General features: G+C 45.9%; 1 protein-coding gene across 1 annotated transcript in view; it reads right to left on the bottom strand.

Moving 5' to 3' along the window:
- LOC310776364 (uncharacterized protein) overlaps positions 1–21,431 on the bottom strand; it is a gene marked incomplete at its 3' end in the record, with an annotated part of 53,889 nt that overhangs the window by 15,461 nt on the left and 16,997 nt on the right. Inside the window, exons 4-7 of the mRNA XM_083636560.1 lie at positions 14,735–14,881; positions 12,521–12,640; positions 9,402–9,566; positions 1,266–1,403 (exon numbers count right to left, since the gene is read on the bottom strand). Coding sequence (XP_083492686.1) covers positions 1,266–1,403; positions 9,402–9,566; positions 12,521–12,640; positions 14,735–14,881 — 570 coding nt within the window. The remainder of the gene's footprint in view (positions 1–1,265; positions 1,404–9,401; positions 9,567–12,520; positions 12,641–14,734; positions 14,882–21,431) is intronic.

Raw genomic sequence — 21,431 nt, 5'->3', positions numbered from 1 at the left:
TACTCTCTTTCCCTTCACGTTTGTGGACAGTAGCTAGTAGCTAACACCCAGGCTTTTATTGCTGCTATTACTACAGTCGTGTAATGTTACACAGCACACTGTTGTGAAATAGCTCCTGACGCAGTAAAAACGGTAAATAGGCTAGTAAGTAACGCTGGCTAGCGTCCTAAGCTATGACAGCTGTCAGTCACTTTTAAACAGCGTGCTGCAGAATGTCAACAATATGGCAGCGGTGGGCGTGCCCGTACGTGAGTGACGTCATTCGAATAAGGTCTATTTAGCAGTTAAAAAGCACCAACACATTCTCACTCCCAACTCGTCATATACATGCAGATCGGTCAGGAACCTTTCTTGTCGTCACTTTGTCACCAGTTGGTTGTGAGAATGTGTTGAAAGCCTGTGTTTTCAACACGGCTTTAAAAACCCTGATTGATTGCTTTGGATTTTTAAATGAGGGAGGAGGGGAAGCCATTTTAAGGAGTTTAACAATATAATGGAACCCTTTTTTATGGGAAAAACCATCAGACACAAATTATTATTTAAAGTAGAGGGATTCATTGAAAGGTGATTATTTCACTCCCACAAATCATTTGTTGATTGGAGGGAAATAATGTACATGTATGCCTCCTCAAAATAGATTTTTCCTGTGGGAGCAGACTCATCATAACTGAACATGCTACGAAGAGGCGTTCCTCTCTCTCTAAAGCATAGAAATAGGCTGGAAATATAATAATTCTTCCCCTATTTAAACCACAGGTTATATTTTCTTTTTGGATAAACACACCTACTCCCCAAGTGTAACTGCTGGGGAAGTCAGGTGCACAAAAATGGGGTATTCTGGTCCCTCCCCTCTCAGGGAGGTGTGGCCTAGGACGACCTCATATCTCACCGACCTGAGCTAATGATCTGTCGACAGCCACCTGGACCAGTTGTGTCACAGTGTGCGTTGACTACATCAAAGCTCCACCCTTTTTGATTGAGAAAGTAGAACCTAAAAGGGCGAAAGCTAATAGTAAGTTTTAAAAGTAAACTGAAGTTCATAGATATTAGCAGAGCCCTTTTTGGTCTGAGCACACTGCTCCACAATAGTGAAGAAATTTACGGTAACACTTTCGGGTAACGGGGGGGGGGGGGGGGGGTGTCAAAAACAAACAAACAAACAAAAAATATGCCTGAAATAGTCAAATGAATAGTAGGTGAGGACATGAGGTCCCACATAACACAAGTCCCAGACTGGATCACGACTCGGCTGGGCTGAAGCAAACCTTTGAGGACTTTGTTGAGCTGCTCCACCCGATCGCACAGCGCCTCCGTCAGACCGATGTCACTCAACACAACAATGTCTGCCACCATATAAACATGAGAGGCAATCACCAACACCTCAGCATCAGCATTTTGTATACCTGGTGAGAGAGAGGGAGTGAGAGGAAGGGAGAGAAAGAGAGGAGAGAGATGTTAAACCTGGAGTGTGTCACTTTTGTAGTGCAGAACTTTTTGGGGCCGGTGTGCAGTGCACAGCAGGGCCCTTACATTCGACTCTGTCGCTGCATTTGAGCACGGATCCAGGCCGAGTAAATGTCTTTCCAGTCCGGTAGGTGGCGGTAATGCACCTCTGGCTAATAAACACATCGTTGCCTTGAACCAATGGTGACTGGTGAAAAGTGAAAAAAGCTCTCTCTGACTCTGTCTGCTTCATGTGTGGGCGTGCCGACTCCCGACACACAGGAGGACAGACACAGCGAAAATGGCAGCGGCTTCTAGGGATGGGCATTTTAAGCAATTTAAATAGTCTATTATGAACGAGTGCTCGAGCACTCGCGCGGGGGGCGCGGGCTGTGTGATTACTATGGTAATGTCTGAGCAGGGGTAATCTGCTGTGTATGGGGCTGTTCACACATAACGTTTGCATTTTTGCATGGAAAAAGCGCTACCTGGAGCATTTTTTTGTCAGGAGAGGGACTGACTGTGATGATATTAGGTGACGCTAAGCTAACATCATTCTAAAGCCTACCTTTACACAGTATCTCCGGTTGGAGTAGCGCTTTGGAGCAGACAAGTTGTGAAACAAGCGAAGGCATTTGATTTCCAATACATGTCCATTGTTGCTGAATAGTGATCACCATGATGCGATTGTCTCCCAAAAAGTGATTATTTCGCCACATTTCTTGTGACTAACGTTATGGGAAACGACAGTGTAGTCAGTAAACTAGTGCAACGTTTTGAATGAGTTTTATCGGGCGTGCGCTATGAAGAAGCGTGCTTCTCATTCGGGAGAATATCTCCAGGCAGCTTTTTTCGGGAAGAGCTGGAAAACTTCCGGTTAAAACTTTCAAAATAATGTTACTTAAACAAAAGTAAATAGCTTATTGATGCACGTTGGAGGAGAAAAGGTATTTCAATGAATGAAGCAGCAAACCTTGTATCAAAATACTCGTTGTGATGTTATATGGCGTGAAACTGTGACTGTAACGCATTACTCAAAATAAATAAGGTTACAATAAGCGTTTTATTTTGAAAGCAACAAAGCGGATGACGTACTAGTACATTCTGGCTGACTTGACGCCCGGCCGTGCAGTTGCTCCTGAAGTAAAAGGTGCTTCAACGCGACCAAAGCGAAAGGCTCAAACACATCGAACCTGGCTAAACATCTTGCCGACAGGCACCCCGACCTGTTCAAAGAATTTAAAGACCAACAGGTTGACGAACGTGAACGATAAACATACATGCCCTCAAATAAGTCCAACGAGTATTGTGTGACAAGCGAACTTGTTTCACTGAAAAAGTTTGCTTGTCACAATAGCCTACTCGTTTACAGTGAAACACGAGGCAATGTGCTGGAGCACAGATCTCTGCCAAGGAAGGAGCAAGTCATGACATGTAACGTTTAGGGGAGGGGACATCAGATGACTGCATACCATGTACAATATTTAATAACACTATGGGCCATAGTGTTATATTTTAATTTTGGGCCATAGTCTATGGCCCTCAATTCCAGTGTTATTAAAGCTTTTACATGGTAAGCAGTCATCTGATCTCACCTATCCTAATATTTACAATAATCCCAATTATTAATGATATACGAATTCATTGTAAAAAAAAACACCTAGCCTACACGTATGGGGGGGAGGCTGGGAATACACCACATAATAAGCCTACATTTCAATAGCCTACATTTATGTGTGAAAATAATATATATTACTAGATTAACCATAAATCTGGCACTTCATGTCAATGAAGTTTAAACCCAGGATTATTAACCCACATAGGCTACACTACAGCACAGGCACACTACACAAATGACTCAATACAGCTTGGCAGAGTTCTGCACTTTACTGAGCACACCGGCCCTATGCCAGGTTTCGACCTGGCCTTGTTTCTCCCCTTTCTGGGAGTGATGGTACATGCACATGTCACTATGAATCCACACTAGGGGCCGCCCTGCTCCACAGAATTTGCAGACTTCAATGTTTGTTCCTTGCTGCACCTGATTGGCCGAACAACAGCGTTCGACCAATCAGGGCCGTCTGTGGCCCTGATTGGACGAACAGCATCTGAACAGCGTGGTAAAAACATGGTGGCAAATTTGAAATGTTCTAGGCGGGACTTCCATATTTGGTAAGAACAATGGCAGATTAACACCCCCCGCAAGGGCGCCACCAGGGGGGAAATTGACGGTTTTATTGGACGTTTGGATGTTTTTTTGCCATATTTAGAGGAATATCTCATTTTAAATTACTTTAGGATTATACTGTTATGTCATTATTCAGTATTTTCTCCTTTTCTCACTCACTTTCATGTCACCACCTGCTCTCCCTTTAGGTCGTTTTACACTACAACAGACAGCAACACAGGCAGAAACACTGAACTTATTTAGTATATTTTATTATCTTATTATTATAAACCAAACATCAAAAATAACATCTCCACCCTCTTTGCTTTGCTCATAGTCTTCAACTAAACCCTAAATATTGCAGTATAAAAATATAAAACACATTTTAATCGTATATATTTTAATTGACATTACAATTACAATACAAAACAGCAGAGGGTGCTGCAGCATCCCCACTTCCCATGCCCCTGGTCACCACTTGCCCACAGGCATCCAATCACACTCAATCAAGAGACTTAGGGCTCTATTTTCCCCCTGGCCTTAAATTTGCATTTATGGCTGGGCACAGTGCTATTAGTGGGCGTGGTCATGCGCATTCCCAAATTTTTCCTTGACGGTAAAAGCCAGAATGCCATTTAACCACCATTTAACCACGCCTTTTTAAGCATAGAATTATTCACAAGTGTTGGATTGGTGATCTCCAGTAAACCAATCACATTCTTCCCTTCCAAGCTCAGATCCACGGAGTGATACTCCAGTCCGGTCAGAAAAGCCCTAGAAGCAAAAATCATGTAAGTCAGGAGGGGATGAGAAGATGACTGGCAAAGATGTGAGAGAGAGAGCAAGAGAGGGGGAGAGAGAGTGAGAGAGAGACAGAGAGGGAGAGAGGGAGTGAGAGAGAGAGTGCAAGTGAGTGAGTGTGTGAGAGAGAGAGAGAGAGAGAGAGGGAGAAGTCTGAGCATGCAAACACAACTGAGAGTTGCTTTGTAAAGGAGCTCGCACTGCATCGTCAATACACGTTCGCTAATAAAAACTGCTTGTTTTATTCATTCAGTCCCTCTGTTTTGGCCACTTCTTCCTTTCACTTTTGGGACATGGAAGAATTGTCTCCAGCACAGCTCTGTTGATGAGACGAGAGCGGGGGAATCCTGGTGACAGCGCGAGCTTCGCTGTCTTCCCCCTCTGTCTGCTCCTTTCTTTATCCTCGCCTGCTCGTACGCCCCAGAGAATAATATTCAGGTATAGAGTCGTTTCTCCATGTGAGCAGGCGAGGAGAAAGAAAGGAGCAGACAGAGGGGCAAGACAGCAAAGCTCGCGTTGTGTCACCATGGAGGTGCACCCCCGGCGCACTGAATAAGGCCTGGTTTTGAAAAGCGTTAACCGCAAAATTAACGCCCGTTGGGAAGATCGCTTTAGGCTGGTATTTAAGGCCGAAACGCCCATTCTGGCCTATTCTGGCACTGCGCCACGCCTCTTCAGCGTAAAGTGCATTTCGGGGAGTAAAAATATGACGGTATCCTCCCGAGTCAGCGGTAGGCAGCTGTAAAGTGTTTTTTTTTTTGTGTTTAAGGCCAGTTTAGCGCCTAAGGCCAGGGGGAGAATAGAGGGTCGGCGCAGAGGGTCCGTGCACGAAAATAGAAATCGAGGCTATCCTGCGCGCCCTGTGCGTCCGCGGAGCAGCGCGCTGCGCGCAATTCAGTGTGGACTGACAGATCTAACCTCGCGTCACCAGGCTCTTCTCGGCGAGAAAGAGCCTGGCCTCTGTTCACAATTGATTTTGTCACCCTGCCTGGTTCCGGCCTAGAGCCCGCCCTAAACAGGAAGTAACAGCGGCAACGTTTACGTTAACTTGACAATTAGACACAATGTATCAGAATGGCAAACAACAAAACAAAAGATGGACGTACCGAACAAAGTTTTTGAAGAAGTTCTTGTAGAAACATTGCAGATTCACAATCTCACATCTTTTAAGCCAATACAGAAGCTTTGCATCAGACAATTAATCGAGGAAAGAGACGTCAAGCTAACGGCAACAAAGACGTTGACAAACAGCGGGGTGAAAGGTGCCCAGACTAGACAGATCTGTTAACATGGTGTCCTAATGTAAACTGGCTGCGCACAAGGTCGCGCCGCGCAGCTTACGTGCAGGAGACGCTTGCAGTGTGTTTTCAGGGTTAGTCTTCAGATAAAACACAATGACAAAATACATAGTAGATTAGACTATGTCTTAGATTAGATTATTCAGGGATGCAAAGTCATGGATAGTTAAAAAGGTGACAGATACCAGGGCAGACACAAAATCATTCACTTAAGTGCACTATTTTGGGATGAAAAAGGTGACTCACTGTTACCTAAAGGTGACTAGTTTGCATCTCTGCTTATTCTCTTATTCTTATTCGCTTCAGGTTATATTCTTTTAGTACGGCGATTTTCTCTTTGCAAATGAGGCAGGCGGTATTCCCTTTGAACTCGACGAAAAAATAATCACTCTCCCACTTCTCCTGAAACTGTCTGTGCTCGTCATCAACCTTTCTTTTGCCTTTTGACAGCAACATGTTCACTTCTCAACAAAAGATGAAATTTTAGCGTGCAAATGTTTTTCTTTCCACTTGTTTTTTCACTCGGGTGAACCCAATCACCTCCTAATGAGGTGGATTTTACATGCAGTGATGATCCCACTGGCTGGCCTGGAGTGTGAAGCCGTGTTGCCAGATACTGCTGACGGTTTCCAGCACAAAGAGCTCAAAACCCGCGAAAATGCACACAAAACCGCCCAAGGAACTGCACATCTATGGAAATGTATCTGGCAACCCTGGTGTGAAGTGCGGCTCGTCTGCATGAAGGCAGCGCCTCGTCCAAGCGCCTCTCTGTGTTTTACAACGAGCCGAGGTGCGGGCCTGATTTCACTATAACTTGATATCAAGTGGCGGGCCGTATGAAATCGTTTTAGGGGCCGTGTCTGGCCCGGGGGCGGTGACCCTGCAATGGTTTACGTCGTAAACCATTGCGGGATTACTCCCCCTTTATAAATTGAAAATATGCGGGAATTTCCAAAAAGATGCACGAATCTCGCAATCCCGCACCAAATTTTAAGCCCTGGGATGGTTGTAAAGATATCAGAGCCTTTCCCCCCTTGCTATACCAGAGTGAGAGTAAGAGCAGCCAGACTCTCTCCTGCACTGATACAGAAACGGAGATTAAACACGATTTCAGACGGAAGCCCGTCTTTATTGTCACACGAACACTACAACACATGCATGCGGCCACAACACACTCATGCTGACCGTGGCCGGTGAAATATGTCCTCTGCATTTGACCCATCCAGGCTTGTCCTTTGCTCCAGGGGGCAGGCCAGGAGCAGTGGTCGCATTTTCTTTCCAGCGCCCTGGGACCAACTTCAGATGTTGTCGTCACTGGTCGGATGACAATCTTCTGCATGTTTTTAGTGGGGGGTTATGTACGGAGGAACCCCCTGGGGGGTACGGGGAGAACATGCAAACTCCACACAGAAAGGCCCTTTCGACGAGATAGCCCACCTGGGCAGTAGGCACTGAAGATATGGGGGGGTCACAACTCCAGCGCCCACAGCGTCCCAGGCGAGAATCGAACTCAGGACCTTCTAGCTGTGAGGCGACAGCGCTACTGACTGCGCCACCGTACCCCTAGTCATAGGGGTAGGTACGGTGTCATAGGGACAGGGTTGGGTAGGTTACTTTTAAATAGGAATCCCTTAAAGTTACTTGTTACTTGTTAAAAATTGTACTTAGTAACGTAATCCGATTACCACTATTTAAAAGTAAAGTAGGGATTACTTTCAGTTACTTTTGGATTACTTTTTTTTTTAATCCAGGAATGTCCCATTGGGATACAAGATCTCTTCTTCCAGGGAGTCCTGGTCAAGAGTCCTGGCTAAAACCCTTATTTAACTAGATGAAGCATGTTTTACCATTGATAACCAGATAAGAATGTTTATACCAACATGAAGTTAAGGAGAATACAACAAGAGTTATTTTTAAGACCACTTTAATTTACGTTATGGGTATTTTTCATGATGTGGAGTGGAAGACGCAGCTTGTTGCTTTAATCTTGAAACACGACGTCTATTTTTCCTTTTACTGCGCGCGTGTCTCTAGTGTGTCTCTACACAAATAGACACAAAAAGACATTAAAATTATATTTTACAGGGGCAGCCACAGCCAATCAAGGCTCGTTTTGATTTGAGACGAGAGGATGAGCTGAGCTCACGGCTGCAGTTCTCCTGCCCTCTGAAAACCACATATAATAGGCTACAACATGGCTTCGTTCCTCCCCTCCCCACCACACACACACAGACACACACACAAATCAATACTGCCTCGATTACGAAGTGAGCCCAAGCGATCTTCAGTTAAAATCATCATTGTATTGTTTATAGCAAATTTAATAAAAGGTAAACTCTATAGACCAAATCACTGTGACGTCACCATGTAAACAAATTTTCTTCCGGGTACCACTTGGGGAAGGCGGCAGGTTTAAATGTGCGTGTTGTCAAATAAATGCTGTCAAACCCTCTCGTTGTTTTCGGCCGACTACTTTCAATTTAAATGGTTAAACGGTTGGTAAACATGCTTGTCCGACGTATCTAGCCTTTCTTCTGTGTTTGTTTTATGTAGTGTTAGCTAGCTAATAACTTGTGTTTGTCTGTCAAACTCGCTGTTTTTTTGCAGACTCGTTAACGTTACAGACGGAGCTACTGACGCCACGTTAATTTAATTTAGCTTCAAGTCTACTCTGGTCTGGTCCAACAGGTAAATTAGCTAGTCTGGTCTCCACTAACGTTAGTGAAAGTGTTGTTATGAATGATATTAAACAACAACACAACACGGACGAACCATTTTTGTCTTCTTTGTCTGTTTTTGTCTTCAACACGTCAGTTTGTGCCGTCCACCGCCATTATAATGTGTGGACCCAGGGGTAACCGGAAGTAAATGTAAACATCCCCGCTGATTTGGTCTATAGGAAGACAGTTGGCAGACAGACAGACAGCAGCGCGCAGCAGCCACGCTGCCTGTGTGGATGCCGCGGGCGTGCCAGCCGCAGCCATCACGCCACGCACACGCACTAGGTAGGTACACGCAAGATGTGTGTCCCGGCCGTAAGTGAAAGTAAAAACCTCTCGCCCCATGATGCAGACTAGAGCAGCGTTTGTCAGCACGGGTGTCCGGCGAAGAAATTAAATGCAGATTTTCCACTGCCTGGCAGCTCGTTCAGCTGACAGCCCCACACACAAGCGCCTTCCACATGGAAGACGCTTGATCTGTCTAAACACTGAGCGAACGTAAAAGTGAAATGCTTGTTATATTTCCATGAGGTGAATGCACTCGTGGGAGGAGGCATGCCTCTGTCATCATGAATGCTGCCTGCAGCTGCTGCTGTTGCTCCGCCTCGCTCGTCCTCGTCACAGTCAGTCACCAGCACACAGTAGGCTACACCGTTTTTTGTTGTTATTTTGTAAAATTAATGAAAAGGCAAGGGCGAATGTAACCCCGCCTGTAACGCCGTTACTATACCCCCGTTACTGTAATCTAGATTACACATCTTAAAATGTACTGTGACAGATTACAGTTACCGTTTTTTTGTAATCAGATTACGTAACGGCGTTACATGTAATCCGTTACTCCCCAACCCTGCATAGGGATAGTCTGGCATATAAGTCTGGCAAGCGAGACTACTAAATAAAGAATTAAAAAAAGAAAAAGAAACACTACCCATGGTTGGTCAGGACAGAGGTAAAGTGTGGTGCTTCTCTCACCGATGGCGAACATTTCAATGCCGGCCTCCCTCAGGCTCTGAGCCGGGGCAATCACGTCATCCTGAGACTTCCCGTCCGTGATCAGGATCCCGATCTTGGGAACACCAGATCTGGATCCAGACTCCGGTTTGAAGCTGTTCTCCAGGATGTAGGTCAGAGCCAGGCCTGCAGAGAGAGATAGGAAGAGAGGGGAGAGAGAAGGAGAGAGAGAGACAGGGAGAGAGAGGAGGGAGGGGGAGAGAGACAGGGAGAGGGCAGGGAGAGAGAGGGAATGAGTGAGTGAGAGGGTTCAGAGCCATGGTTCCATCAAGGTCTTCACACTGTTAAGGTCAGAGGTTCAATTGCCTGTGTAGCTTAAAGGGTTGTGCAAGGCAGTGATACTGCTAAAGTAACTAATGGCCCATTTCCACCGCTGGTATCAGCACGGCCCCGCCCAGCTCGTCTTGCTTTTTTGTCTCATTCCACCGATCAAAAACGTGGACAGCCCGGGTTGAGTCGGGGTTGAGTCGTGCTGGTTTTGGTCCCTGCTTTGTTGAGGTTCCAGTGATGTGGACCCGGTACCATACCGTGACGTGAAAACACTGTAGACGACTGATTGGTCAGGCAGAATTGTGTTTACTGTATCTACTGACTGTCAATGCTGGATACCAGTTTAGTGGGGCTTACCTTCTCTTCTGTTATGTTATTTCCATCAGTCTTTTGTGTTGCTGCCTTCGGCTCTGATGAAATAAAATCGATCTCCTTGCTCAGCTTTAACATGACGGTGGTTTTCAATTGTTTTGAGAGAGAAAAAGTCCGCTCCTCAGGAAGCCCTTTGTAGTTGTGTGCTACGTCGGCTCCGCTAGGCCGGAGGCGGGGGTTTAGTGAAGCCGCGGTCTTGCCTGGTGAGTTGCCGCCGGGGTAGAGGCTTCCCTTCTCCCTGTAGCGTCACTCCCATCCCCCGTGCAGTGCATGCATGTGAGTTTGAGTAACAACAAAGTGATATCCATTCTCCTGGCCGATTGTCACATTTGCCCATGTACACTGTAGGTAATTTAGAGGCACCAGTATTTCATAACCAGTTTAAAAGTTCCGTGTATGGATTTAATTTTAATGTTATACGTTATAGCCTACTTCAGCTATGGGAGGAGGACAGATATGCGGTCGCTATGACGACCATGTGTGGGCGGAGGCGAGTAAACTTGCTATGGAAGCAGAGTCTAACACTCTAAGTAGAATGGTACTGTAAGGCTCTCTGGTTGAAAGCCTTTACCACATGGTGAAGGTAGGAACAAATGAGGTTACTTCAGGGTTTGGGTCCGGTCTCCGTTTGTGTTTTGGAACCGGGTTCCCAGCTAGCAAAACACCCCTGAATCTTTAACCCTCAAGTCTGCATGTGGCCCACGGGCCGCAAGTTGAGTATCACTGCTTTAGACCTTCCATAGCTCTAAACACTGATGATATATAGGGCTGGGTGATGATTGGCGTAGTCGCATGTCGTCTTTGGTGGAATCGTGTCGTGATGGCTGAGATGTTTTGATGTCATGGCGCACATTCACAAGATTCATTCTTGTCAATTCTTGTCTAAATTGATGATGAGCAAATGTAATGCTCTGATATGGTATTTAACTCATTCTCCACCACAGTTTTTCAGAAAAAGTCACTATAGCCACCGCCAGGGTTTTTGATCATTTTCATTCATTTTCCAACACCCACAGAATATTTCCTTCTATGACTACATAAAGACTGAATCTCCCAAAAGAAAGAAGAGACTTTCATATGGAAAAAAAAGTTTGATTCTACCTTCACCCGTTCTTTAGTTATCGACACCTGAATGTAGGTCGTTTTCACCAAAAACAGCAGTATCTGACCAGAAAGCAGAGGAAATGGCATTTTTGTAAATTAAGTAATCTTCACGGCTCCTGACCCAAATAAATGCCTTTGATGGCGGATACTGGCAGTGTTACACTCAACTATGAACCCCATAATGATTTTGTTTCCCCTTCCGGTCAAACTCTCCCGTGGGCACAGCTTTTACCGAGTTCAGGAACTGGATTACTATTTCCTGAGGACAAGTGACTTGTGGACGTGTAGGTTGCGTGGTGAAAACAAAATCCTTCGCGTTTGAGTGACAGGCTGCCCCCCAAATTCCATGATTCCGTCTGTTTTTTTTTCCATTTTGCGGAAATCATATGGCCCTAGAAAAATGGGTCGTAGCTAGTGATAGGACGTCGGGGGAGTGGCTTGGGGGTGTGGGTGGTGGGAAGGGGCACGGTGAGGGCCGGGGCTAGGCAAAAGGTGCCATAGCTAGGGATAGGAAGGTTGTAGAGGGCCAGGCTTCAAGGGGTGGCTAGAGAGAGTGGCTAGGAGGGGTGGGAGCGGGTGTGGGGGTCAAGTGGGGTGGGGCAGGTGAAAAGGGGCTGTAGCTAGGGATTTGAAGGTCCTAGGGTGGGTGGAGGGAGTGGATAGGGGGCTCTGGGTGGTGGGAAGGACTGTGGTGAGGGGTGGTGCTAGGGGAAAGGGACCAGAGCTATGGATAGGAATGGCGTAGAGAGTCTTCGAGGGGTGGGTAGGGAGAGTTGTTGGGGGAGATTTTTGTGGTTTGGGAGTAGGGGTAGGACCATTTTCCATGTTCAAAACAATTAGTCATGTTATTGAGGTACAGTACTCCCAAACATTGAGTGCCATAAGGCTGAATATACACCACTGCACTGTGTCTGTATTTGTGCTTGTGGACAGACATGTATTTGTGCTTGTATGTGTCTGGACAGACATGTATTTGTGCTTGTATGTGTCTGGACAGACATGGCTGTAGGCTGCTCACTTGTTGGCGGAGGCATACAACGTGATATATTTATAACGGCAATATGTTTTTTCTAGTTTTTCTTTTCTACAGATGGGTTCCCAGATTGGCTGACAAACTTGGAGAGAACACATGTTTGCCTGATTGCTGTTCCCGCAAACAACTCTCATTGTGTTTTTTTCATCCTTCCATCCTCTCAGCAAACTTGACTTGTAAACAATGACACATGCAAGGCGGAGGCGGGGCCTTTGCCTAATTTGCGGGCTGCTAGTAGTGAGCATATAGGGCAGAGCAGCTCTGCAACAGACCATAATAATCAGTGTGAGAGTCTACCTACCTGTAAGTCTGCTTCCTCCTTTGTAGGTCAGGTTCTTCACAGCGTCTATCACAGCCTGTTTAGTGCTGTGAGTGTTAAGATGCCACTCAATCCTGGGGTCTCCACTGTACTGAACCAGGCCTGCACACAGACACACACACACACACACACACACACACACATGCGCGCGCATGCACACACGCAGGAACGAAGTGTGCGAAAAAGTTAAACAAAATTAATGTGCGCATTCAGTCAAGTCATTTATGTGGTCATTCACATGGAGTGCAATGTTCTGATATTAACCCGTTTAAAACAATACTCTGAATAAAACACTGCCATGTAAAGAGCATTTTCTGATTACCTTAGCCCCAATAAGGCCATAGTCAAAGTAAACAAAAGTCAAATTAAGACATGTGGGGCCATATCTTATGCCCAAGTGCAAGGGCAAATCTTTTGTTATTTTCTAGCACTCCTTTTTTCCTTTTTAATTAGCACTGGGTTGTACATCAAACTTCATTCCATGTTTCAGCGACCCAGTGGTAACTAAAATGTTTTGTTTTAGTGCTATACTAGCAATGATTTGCCCTTGCACTTGGGCGTGAGATATGGCCTCACATGCCTTAATTGGACCGGGACGGCACGGTGGCTCAGTGGTTAGCACTCTTGCCTCACAGCAAGAAGGTCCCGGGTTCGAAGCCCGGTCCGTCCCAGGTCCTTTCTGTGTGGAGTTTGCATGTTCGCCCCGTGTTTGTCTGGGTTTTCTCCAGTTTCCTCCCACCATCAAAGACATGTAAGTTAGGGTTAATACTCCTGTCAGTGCTCCTGACCAAGGCAAAGGCAAAAGAACTGGAGTTGGTCCCCGGGCGCAGCACTGCTGGTGCCCACTGCTTCTAGTTCTAGCAAGGGTTCTAGAGGATGGGTCAAATGCAGAGGATGAATTTCCCCATGGGGATAAATAAAGGATAACTTAACATAACTTAAATGGCATGTGGAGTATTCTGATCTATAGTCACATTATTGAAGTGCATAACACCTATGACAGCATGTCGGGGTGTGACCACCCTGTTGGGGTTTCTTTTCCAATAATGACCTGCTCGCTGTACATTATGCCTTACTTATATGTAATGAGACCTTCAAATAAGATGCTTTGTATAAAAGCATAATTGTAATTCTGGAATTGATAATGATGTGATGACTCTTGTTAATATGGGTATGCACTGCTATGGGATTTACAGACTTGCTATGATGAAAATTTATTTCTTCTTGTTTTTTTACTTAGTTACTTGACAAGCTATATTAAAGATGATGGTTGAATCATATAGAAACATTTAACTGTGTGTCCTTTTACCTGATACACATACAGTCCATAAGGAAGTAATGACATTTATTTTGTCTCACAATGATGAAGGCTGGGGAGCTGAAAACGATTGGCGGTTTTAAATAAAGCACAAAACTAAAAATAATGAGTGTACAACTTGAACTTTCTTCCTTCAGGGTTCCCAGACCGTTTCCCATATCAAATTACAAAACGTTTCCATGACCCCTCCCTCCTCGTGACTCCTCCTTCCTCATGACTCCTCCCTCCTCATGACTCCTCCTTCCTCATGACTCCTCCATGCCCCTCTGCAAGTTGCCATGGCCACATTTTAATGAGATGGAATTCAAAAGTAATCATCAACCATCAGCTACACTAACATTAAGCATTCGTTTCTTTTTCACTTTAAAATTGAGGGTTGTTATAATATTCCTCATCTGTTTCAGAGCCAGCCACAGATTCTAGTAACATTTTATACTATTCAAGAAAATAAAATCAACAACTTCACTAAAATAAAATTCCATGACTTTTCCAAAACTCTTGTAACCTCCTCCTTGCCAGATAGTTTGTTTCACAGAGCTGTCTGGGAACTCGATCTTGGAAACTGGTGAAAAAGGGCATGCACTTTAAAAAAATAATTGGGGTGATTGGATGAACCATCTGTCTACCACCATCTATGACAGGCTAACTTCAACCACTCAGATGCTGATTGGTAGCACTCAAACCAATAGATTGGAACGTGGCACAATGGATTCGTCGCATGATGTCATCTCGTTCTCGTGCAAATCCAGCTGCCTCGCAAGGTTAAAATTCTTCTCATCATTTTTCATCACTTTTCCAGGACTAGAAAACCTCTCCATGTTTTCAAGGAGTGTGGGAACCCAGTTCTTTCTGCTGAAGTTAAAAAACAGAAAACTCACCAATCCTGGTCTTGTCGAACTCCACGCTGAAGGCCTTGACCAGGCTCTCCAGGAACATGCAGACCTGCTTGAATCCGTTTTGCCCCCAGCTCCACGAGCCATCCACCAAGATCACAATGTCAGCTATGGTCTTACACATCTCTTCAGCTACAGACAGACGCACAGAGAGGAGAGTGCACACGATAATCTGAAAAATCAGGTAATGGCAGTAAAATGGCAATAATCTGATTGATGCGTGTACATTTATAACCTGCGTTGACAGCAACACATGTTAAGGGCTTGCCCCAGGGGTGGAGAAGGGATTCAATCCCACGATCTCCTGCTTGCAAACCGCAACCCCAACAAGCCTTTATAATGGGGAGTGAGTTACTGTTACTGTGACTTGATTGTTGCAGCTTGTGCATTTCGAAATGCACAAGCTGCAACAATCAAGTCACGTTAAACCAGACCTTGTACCCATAATTATTTTACAGCAGGGCATTCAAAAATAAGGTGGAAAGGTTTAAATGCATATGTTTCACAGCACATGGTGGCCTTTGATTTGATTTGATTTGATTTGATTTGATTTGATTTACTTTATTGTCCACCTTAGTGGAAATGTGTCTTTGGCTTCTCTTCACAGCACATACAGTATGTTACATATTGTGCACAATCAGCACACCATAAAACATAGAGAACATAGAACATAGAAGTTAGAACATACATCATACATCGTGCAAGTTAGCAGATAGCAGCAGCTTGTCATGGATAAACAGGCGCGGACTGCATAATCGGGCACGTCGGGCAAATGCCAAGTGGCTTGGCCTGGCCTGGCCTGAAAAAAAAAAGTTTTTATTTTTATTTTTTTGGTGTGTGCCTGCAGTCAGACCACTCACTGAACAGCAGGCCAGGCAATATATATATATTCTGTACATATATATAGCCTATATATATATATATATTGTGCCCGCAGTCAGGCCACTCACTGAACAGCAGGCCAGGTAGGCCACTGAGGCCAGTAGTGTTCCTATTTGTGCGGATAGCAGCCAGCAGACAGGCAGGCAGGAATGAGTTAACTTGTCAGTCAGACTCGTCCCAGCCCAGGCCACTCGAGGTGAGGCTGCGCACGCACGGAGTCACACAGACGGCGTTTGTACAGAGGCATGTTTTTGGTTTTACTTCTTCATATTATACTTGCAGTTATCTAGGCAATGTTGATGTTTCTATTAATGAACAAATAGGTAACATGTATCATCGTGTTAGCATTATATTCACTAAATCTGGCTTCAAACGACCCAAATTGGGCTTCAAACGGCCCAGATTATTTGCGCTGGCAACCTTTGGTCGCCGGCACGCGCGCGTCGGCCCGTATTGCTCCTCTTGGTTCACAGCCACTGCAGCCAAACTTAAAACCAGACTTCAGACGGCCCAAAATAAACTGGTGAGGGTTGTCCAGGGCCTACACCCCAGAGCCTCTCTCCTCCGCTCTCACTTCCTCAGCCTCAGGTGGTTGAGAGTGGAGGAGAGGGTTTCTCATATCAAGCTGTGTATGGTCCACAGGATCATTAATCTGAAAGCCCCTGTGTACCTCTCTGGCTATTTCCGGAGGGTTAGCGAGGTGCACAGCCATTCCACCAGGGGAAGCTCAACTAACGTTGTTCTTTTTAAATTAAAAACCTTAATAGGTAAATGTACTTTTTTATACTCAGCAGCGATCCTGTGGAACAGTCTCCCCGAAAATATTAAGGATCTCAGGTCTAAACTCACGTATAAGTCCACCTTAAAACAGTGGCTACAGAGCGGCCCCTAAGGTTGGCCCTTTCTGCAGTAATTGGATTCGAAATGATTATTGCAGAAGTGTAAAATGTTGTACTGTTTTACATGTATATTTGTATGTGTATTTAGGTACGTGTATATGGGTGGACGTGTGTACGCGTGTATTTATATGCATATAGATGGTTTTTTATCTATTTTTATGTGTAACGCATGTAATGTCTATTGTGTTCAATGTCCCTCGCGCACACACGCGCTCATACATGCACACATACACTCACTCCATTTGCTTCACTTCAAGGACCACAATGGAAATAAGCCCTCGGGCTTTGTTGTGTTTTATTCCTTTTGTTTCAATGAATCTGGTCTTACGCTGTATTTCTCGTGCCATTGTTTCAATAAAGTATTCAATCAATATTCAATATTGGCCTGGCCTGCTTGGTATAAATGCCCGGCCTGAATTATGATCCCAGTCCGCCCCTGACAAATACAAATGACAAAATACCTACCTATCTAAAATGCCTAGTTGGTTTCTTCTCTGTTTGCTCCCTTTCTTTTTCTTGATGATGTGGTGCGGGTTGGCACGCTTAATAATCAATGTTCATCACATATGTGATCTCTGTTCCAAAACTTTACCATGCTACTGTATCAGCGCTAACTTATCAGTTCTGTCATTGCAACCCATTAAAAAAAGACTGTTACAATCTGCTCTTCGAATAACTTTGTTATAGCTTTGTCTACCCACCCTGCCAATGGACTGTTTGCCCCAGAGGGACTACTCTACCCACCCTGCTAATGGACTGTTTGCCCCAGAGGGACTACTCTACCCACCCTGCCAATGGATTGTTTGCCCCCTCCCCTCTGGCAGGAGGGACTACTCTACCCACCCTGCAAATGGATTGTTTGCCCCCTCCCCTCTGGCAGGAGGGACTACTCTACCCACCCTAATGGACTGTCTGCCCCCTCCCCTCCGGCAGGAGGGACTACTCTATCCACCCTGGCAATGGACTGTTTGTCCCCTCCCCTCTGGCAGGAGGGACTACTCTACCCACCCTGCCAATGGATTGTTTGCCCCCTCCCCTCTGGCAGGAGGGACTACTCTACCCACCCTGCCATTGGACTGTTTGCCCCCTCCCCTCTGGCAGGAGGGACTACTCTACCCACCCTGCCAATGGACTGTTTGCCCCAGAGGGACTACTCTACCCACCCTGCTAATGGACTGTTTGCCCCAGAGGGACTACTCTACCCACCCTGCCAATGGACTGTTTGCCCCCTCCCCTCTGGCAGGAGGGACTACTCTACCCACCCTCCAAATGGACTGTTTGCCCCCTCTCCTCTGGCAGGAGGAACTACTCTACCCACCCTAATGGACTGTTTGCCCCCTCTCCTCTGGCAGGAGGGACTACTCTACCCACCCTAATGGACTGTTTGTCCCCTCCCCTCTGGCAGGAGGGACTACTCTACCCACCCTGCTAATGGACTGTTTGCCCCCTCCCCTCTGGCAGGAGGGACTACTCTACCCACCCTAATGGACTGTTTGCCCCCTCCCCTCTGGCAGGAGGCTACACAGCATCAAAGCCAAAACCACAAGGCTCAAGAACAGCTTTTCCCCGGTGGCTGTGAGACTTGTTAACTCTGTACAGATGCTGCTTGTCTGTTGTATCTGTGAATTATTGCACTTCAGCACTGCCATGCTCTGAGCCTGACGGTGGGTTCACACATACGCCTAGAGCGACGCTTTAAGCAACGCATAAGGAACGCATAAAATGTAGGCGTCCTTGTTAACAGATGAGAGCGTTCACACAGACCGCTGCCACGCTGCGCTGAAGCCACGCTCTCGCTGCGCTGCATTTATCGTTTAGGCGTCTGTTCTATTTTTCAGCGTCTAGGCACGCTGAACTGTCAAGCTATGCAGGAAGTGAGCAACAAGAATGGCAAAGAGCGTCCTGTTTATTTTCACAATTGAACCAATTTCAAATTAAAATATTATTAATCACATTGTTGCCTGTTGTTTCTGACGGACTTGGGCCATATTTTCTACCGAGTTTGCCCAAAAGGGAGGGTGGAGCGCGAATTAACGAGTGCATAGTAGGAGAGCTGTCCTTCATGTTTTCCTCTATTAACTCATTCACTGCCAATATCTGACTGGCATTTTTGGCACAGGCCAAGTATTTCCATAATGTTTGGTCATCTTTCAAGACCCACAGTAAATTCTGTACTAGGACTACAGTGATGTCCAATACCTCGAAATGAAGATCTAAGTCTCTACTTTCACCCCCAAAAAGAAAGTTAGCTTTTAGCATGTTCTGTACTCTACTTATAACCCTTTTTATACACCCCATGTTCACCAAAAAAGCCTGTCTGGGAAGAGAAAAGGGAGAAAAAAGCATTTTTGTAAAAGGGCACAATCTCAGGCATAACTCACTCTCAATTCTTTTATTTTGAACTGTATTGACATCAGACATGTAAATATTATTCGTTAGGACACAAATGACAAAAAAAAAATATATATATATATATATATATACACACATGAAGTGCTTTTTTTTTACATTCAACAATACAGTTTACTCGGTGTGAGTGTGCAGACAGACAGACAGACAGACAGACACACCGACAGACAGACAGACAGACAGACACACACACACACACACACACACACACACACACACACACACACACACACACACACACACACACACACACACACACACACACACACACACACACACGATCCCCCTTTTAGATTTCTAACCCAACATAGGATAAGCAATAACCACGCCCTGTGGCGCTGGGATTGGCCAGGAGCAACACTGGAGGGCGAGCAGCCCAGCGATTTCATGAACCAACTCAAGAGCTCTTGAGAAGGACAGCGGGCTGCTGTGAGTGCCTTCTGCCCGCTGCTGCCTAGCTGTTCCTGTGTTTATTTTGATTTGTTCTGGTACACCGTCCTCGTCCATGTCTCCCTGTCATATCTATGATCGTTCCCGTTTTCCCCTCGGCTATTCAACACGTCCTCACCGCCCTCGCAAACTGATCGATCATTTCCTCATTCCTCCGATGATCAAACACATCTCTTGATTACTTTCTCCCGTTTTCTCCTGGCTGGCACAGAGGAAGGCGACTCCAGCTCGGCGTTTCAATTGCGTTTCTCCTGTCTGCACAAGGAAGCGTTACCCGTTCTCTGCTTTCCCTCTGCTCAATTTCAAAACAACAGCTGCGGTATGTGTTTGATCGCGTGCTGTCGGCTACCCTTTGAAGGCAGGGACCTGTGTCTGTGTGACAGGCTGGGCAAGTGTTTGCTGCAGGCGCTGCACCAATAAAAACAAAAACACGTCAAACACGTCCTTGGCGGGGAAGGCCATTGCTGATAACACGTCAAAGACGTCATTGGCGGTGAATGAGTTAACGTCTTTTCTGTCAGATGTATATATACCCCCCCTGTCTCAATGCATGTATCACTCATGGTGTTGACCATTGTGCTATAGCCTATGTCAGCGCAAATTCATTCACATGATTACCCGAGGGAAAATAACAATTACAGCCGGCTAGGAAATAGACAGACATCGTCACTTGCACATTACAATAAAAAAGAGGTTTATATTACTCACCCATGCTATAAATCAGATGTGAAAAGTGTAAAAAACCACTGCTCATGTGATCAGCGTAGCGCAGAGCGGGGCTTCAGTGTGGCGTCCTGTGTGAACGCAAATAGGCGCCTAGCGTGCATGAAGCGATTCCTATATGCGTAGGCGTAGCTTAAGGCTGGGTTCACACCGACGACCCAAGCCTTGCCTATGCCTTGCCCACGCTTTTTAATAGGCGTCCGTTTTAGTCAACGAGGCTGTGTACACCGTGCGCCTGAGCGTGAACCCTGCGTGTACCCACGCCTCGCCTGTGCCTTGCCGATTTTATCGAATAGGCGTGAGTTCTATTTTGAAGCCGACAAGGCGCGTGCAGGCAGGCTTCTTCTGTCAAGCCATGAAAGAAAAACGCACAATATCCGTCGGAAATGGAAAAGTCAACTGAATTTCAAAATAAAATGGAGTTACTAGCTACAACATGTTGAGCAGAGAGACAGAGAGATTGACGGGTGGCTATCACGTGGGGCTTTCTCCCCGTCGGGAAACAAATCTTCATGAGAGAGAAAGCGACCGAAGAAGCAAGATGGGCAATGTTGTTGTGCCAGCACATATTCTTGCAAGATCACTTTACTTTACTTTACTTTATTTCATTTGGCAGACGCTTTTATCCAAAGCGACTTACATCACATTTCAATACAATTCATTCAAAGAAATACAAACAATGAAAACATAACTAAAACCATATATAATCAATAAGGGTTAACCGATTCCGGAGGGACCCAGGTGTAGCCCGAAAAGGTAAGTTTTTAGTCTCCGGCGAAAAATCGGCAGTGTCTCGGCCAACATGACGAAGGGGGGAAGTTCATTCCACCATTGCGGAGCCATGGAGGAGAACAGTCTTGAACGAGACAAGCGTTCACCAGGGCCACGTAGCGATGGAGGGGCGAGGCGAGCCGTGCAGGTGGAGGAGCGGAGGGAACGGTGGGATGATTGGAAGCTGACCAGGGATTGTAAGTAGAGCGGGGCTGACCGGTGAACTGCACGGTAGGTCAGTACCAGGGTCTTGAATTTGATACGGGCCAAGATGGGGAGCCAGTGAAGGTCACGGAAAAGGGGAGTGACATGGGAGAATTTAGGTAAGTTGAACACCAGACGGGCAGCAGAATTTAGAATGAGTTGGAGGGGTTGAATGGCCGAGGCAGGTAGCCCCGCCAATAGGACATTACAGTAGTCAAGGCGGGACAGGACGAGTGCCTGGATCAGGAGCTGAGCTGCCTCCCTAGTGAGGAACGGACGGATCTTTCTAATATTATATAGTAAAAACCTACAGGAGCGGGTGGTTGCTGAGATGAAGGCTGAGT

This window comes from Poromitra crassiceps, assembly GCF_964638095.1.
Source record: "Poromitra crassiceps genome assembly, chromosome: 5".
Taxonomy (NCBI): domain Eukaryota; kingdom Metazoa; phylum Chordata; class Actinopteri; order Beryciformes; family Melamphaidae; genus Poromitra; species Poromitra crassiceps.
This window is presented reverse-complemented; position numbering and strand designations above follow the sequence as displayed.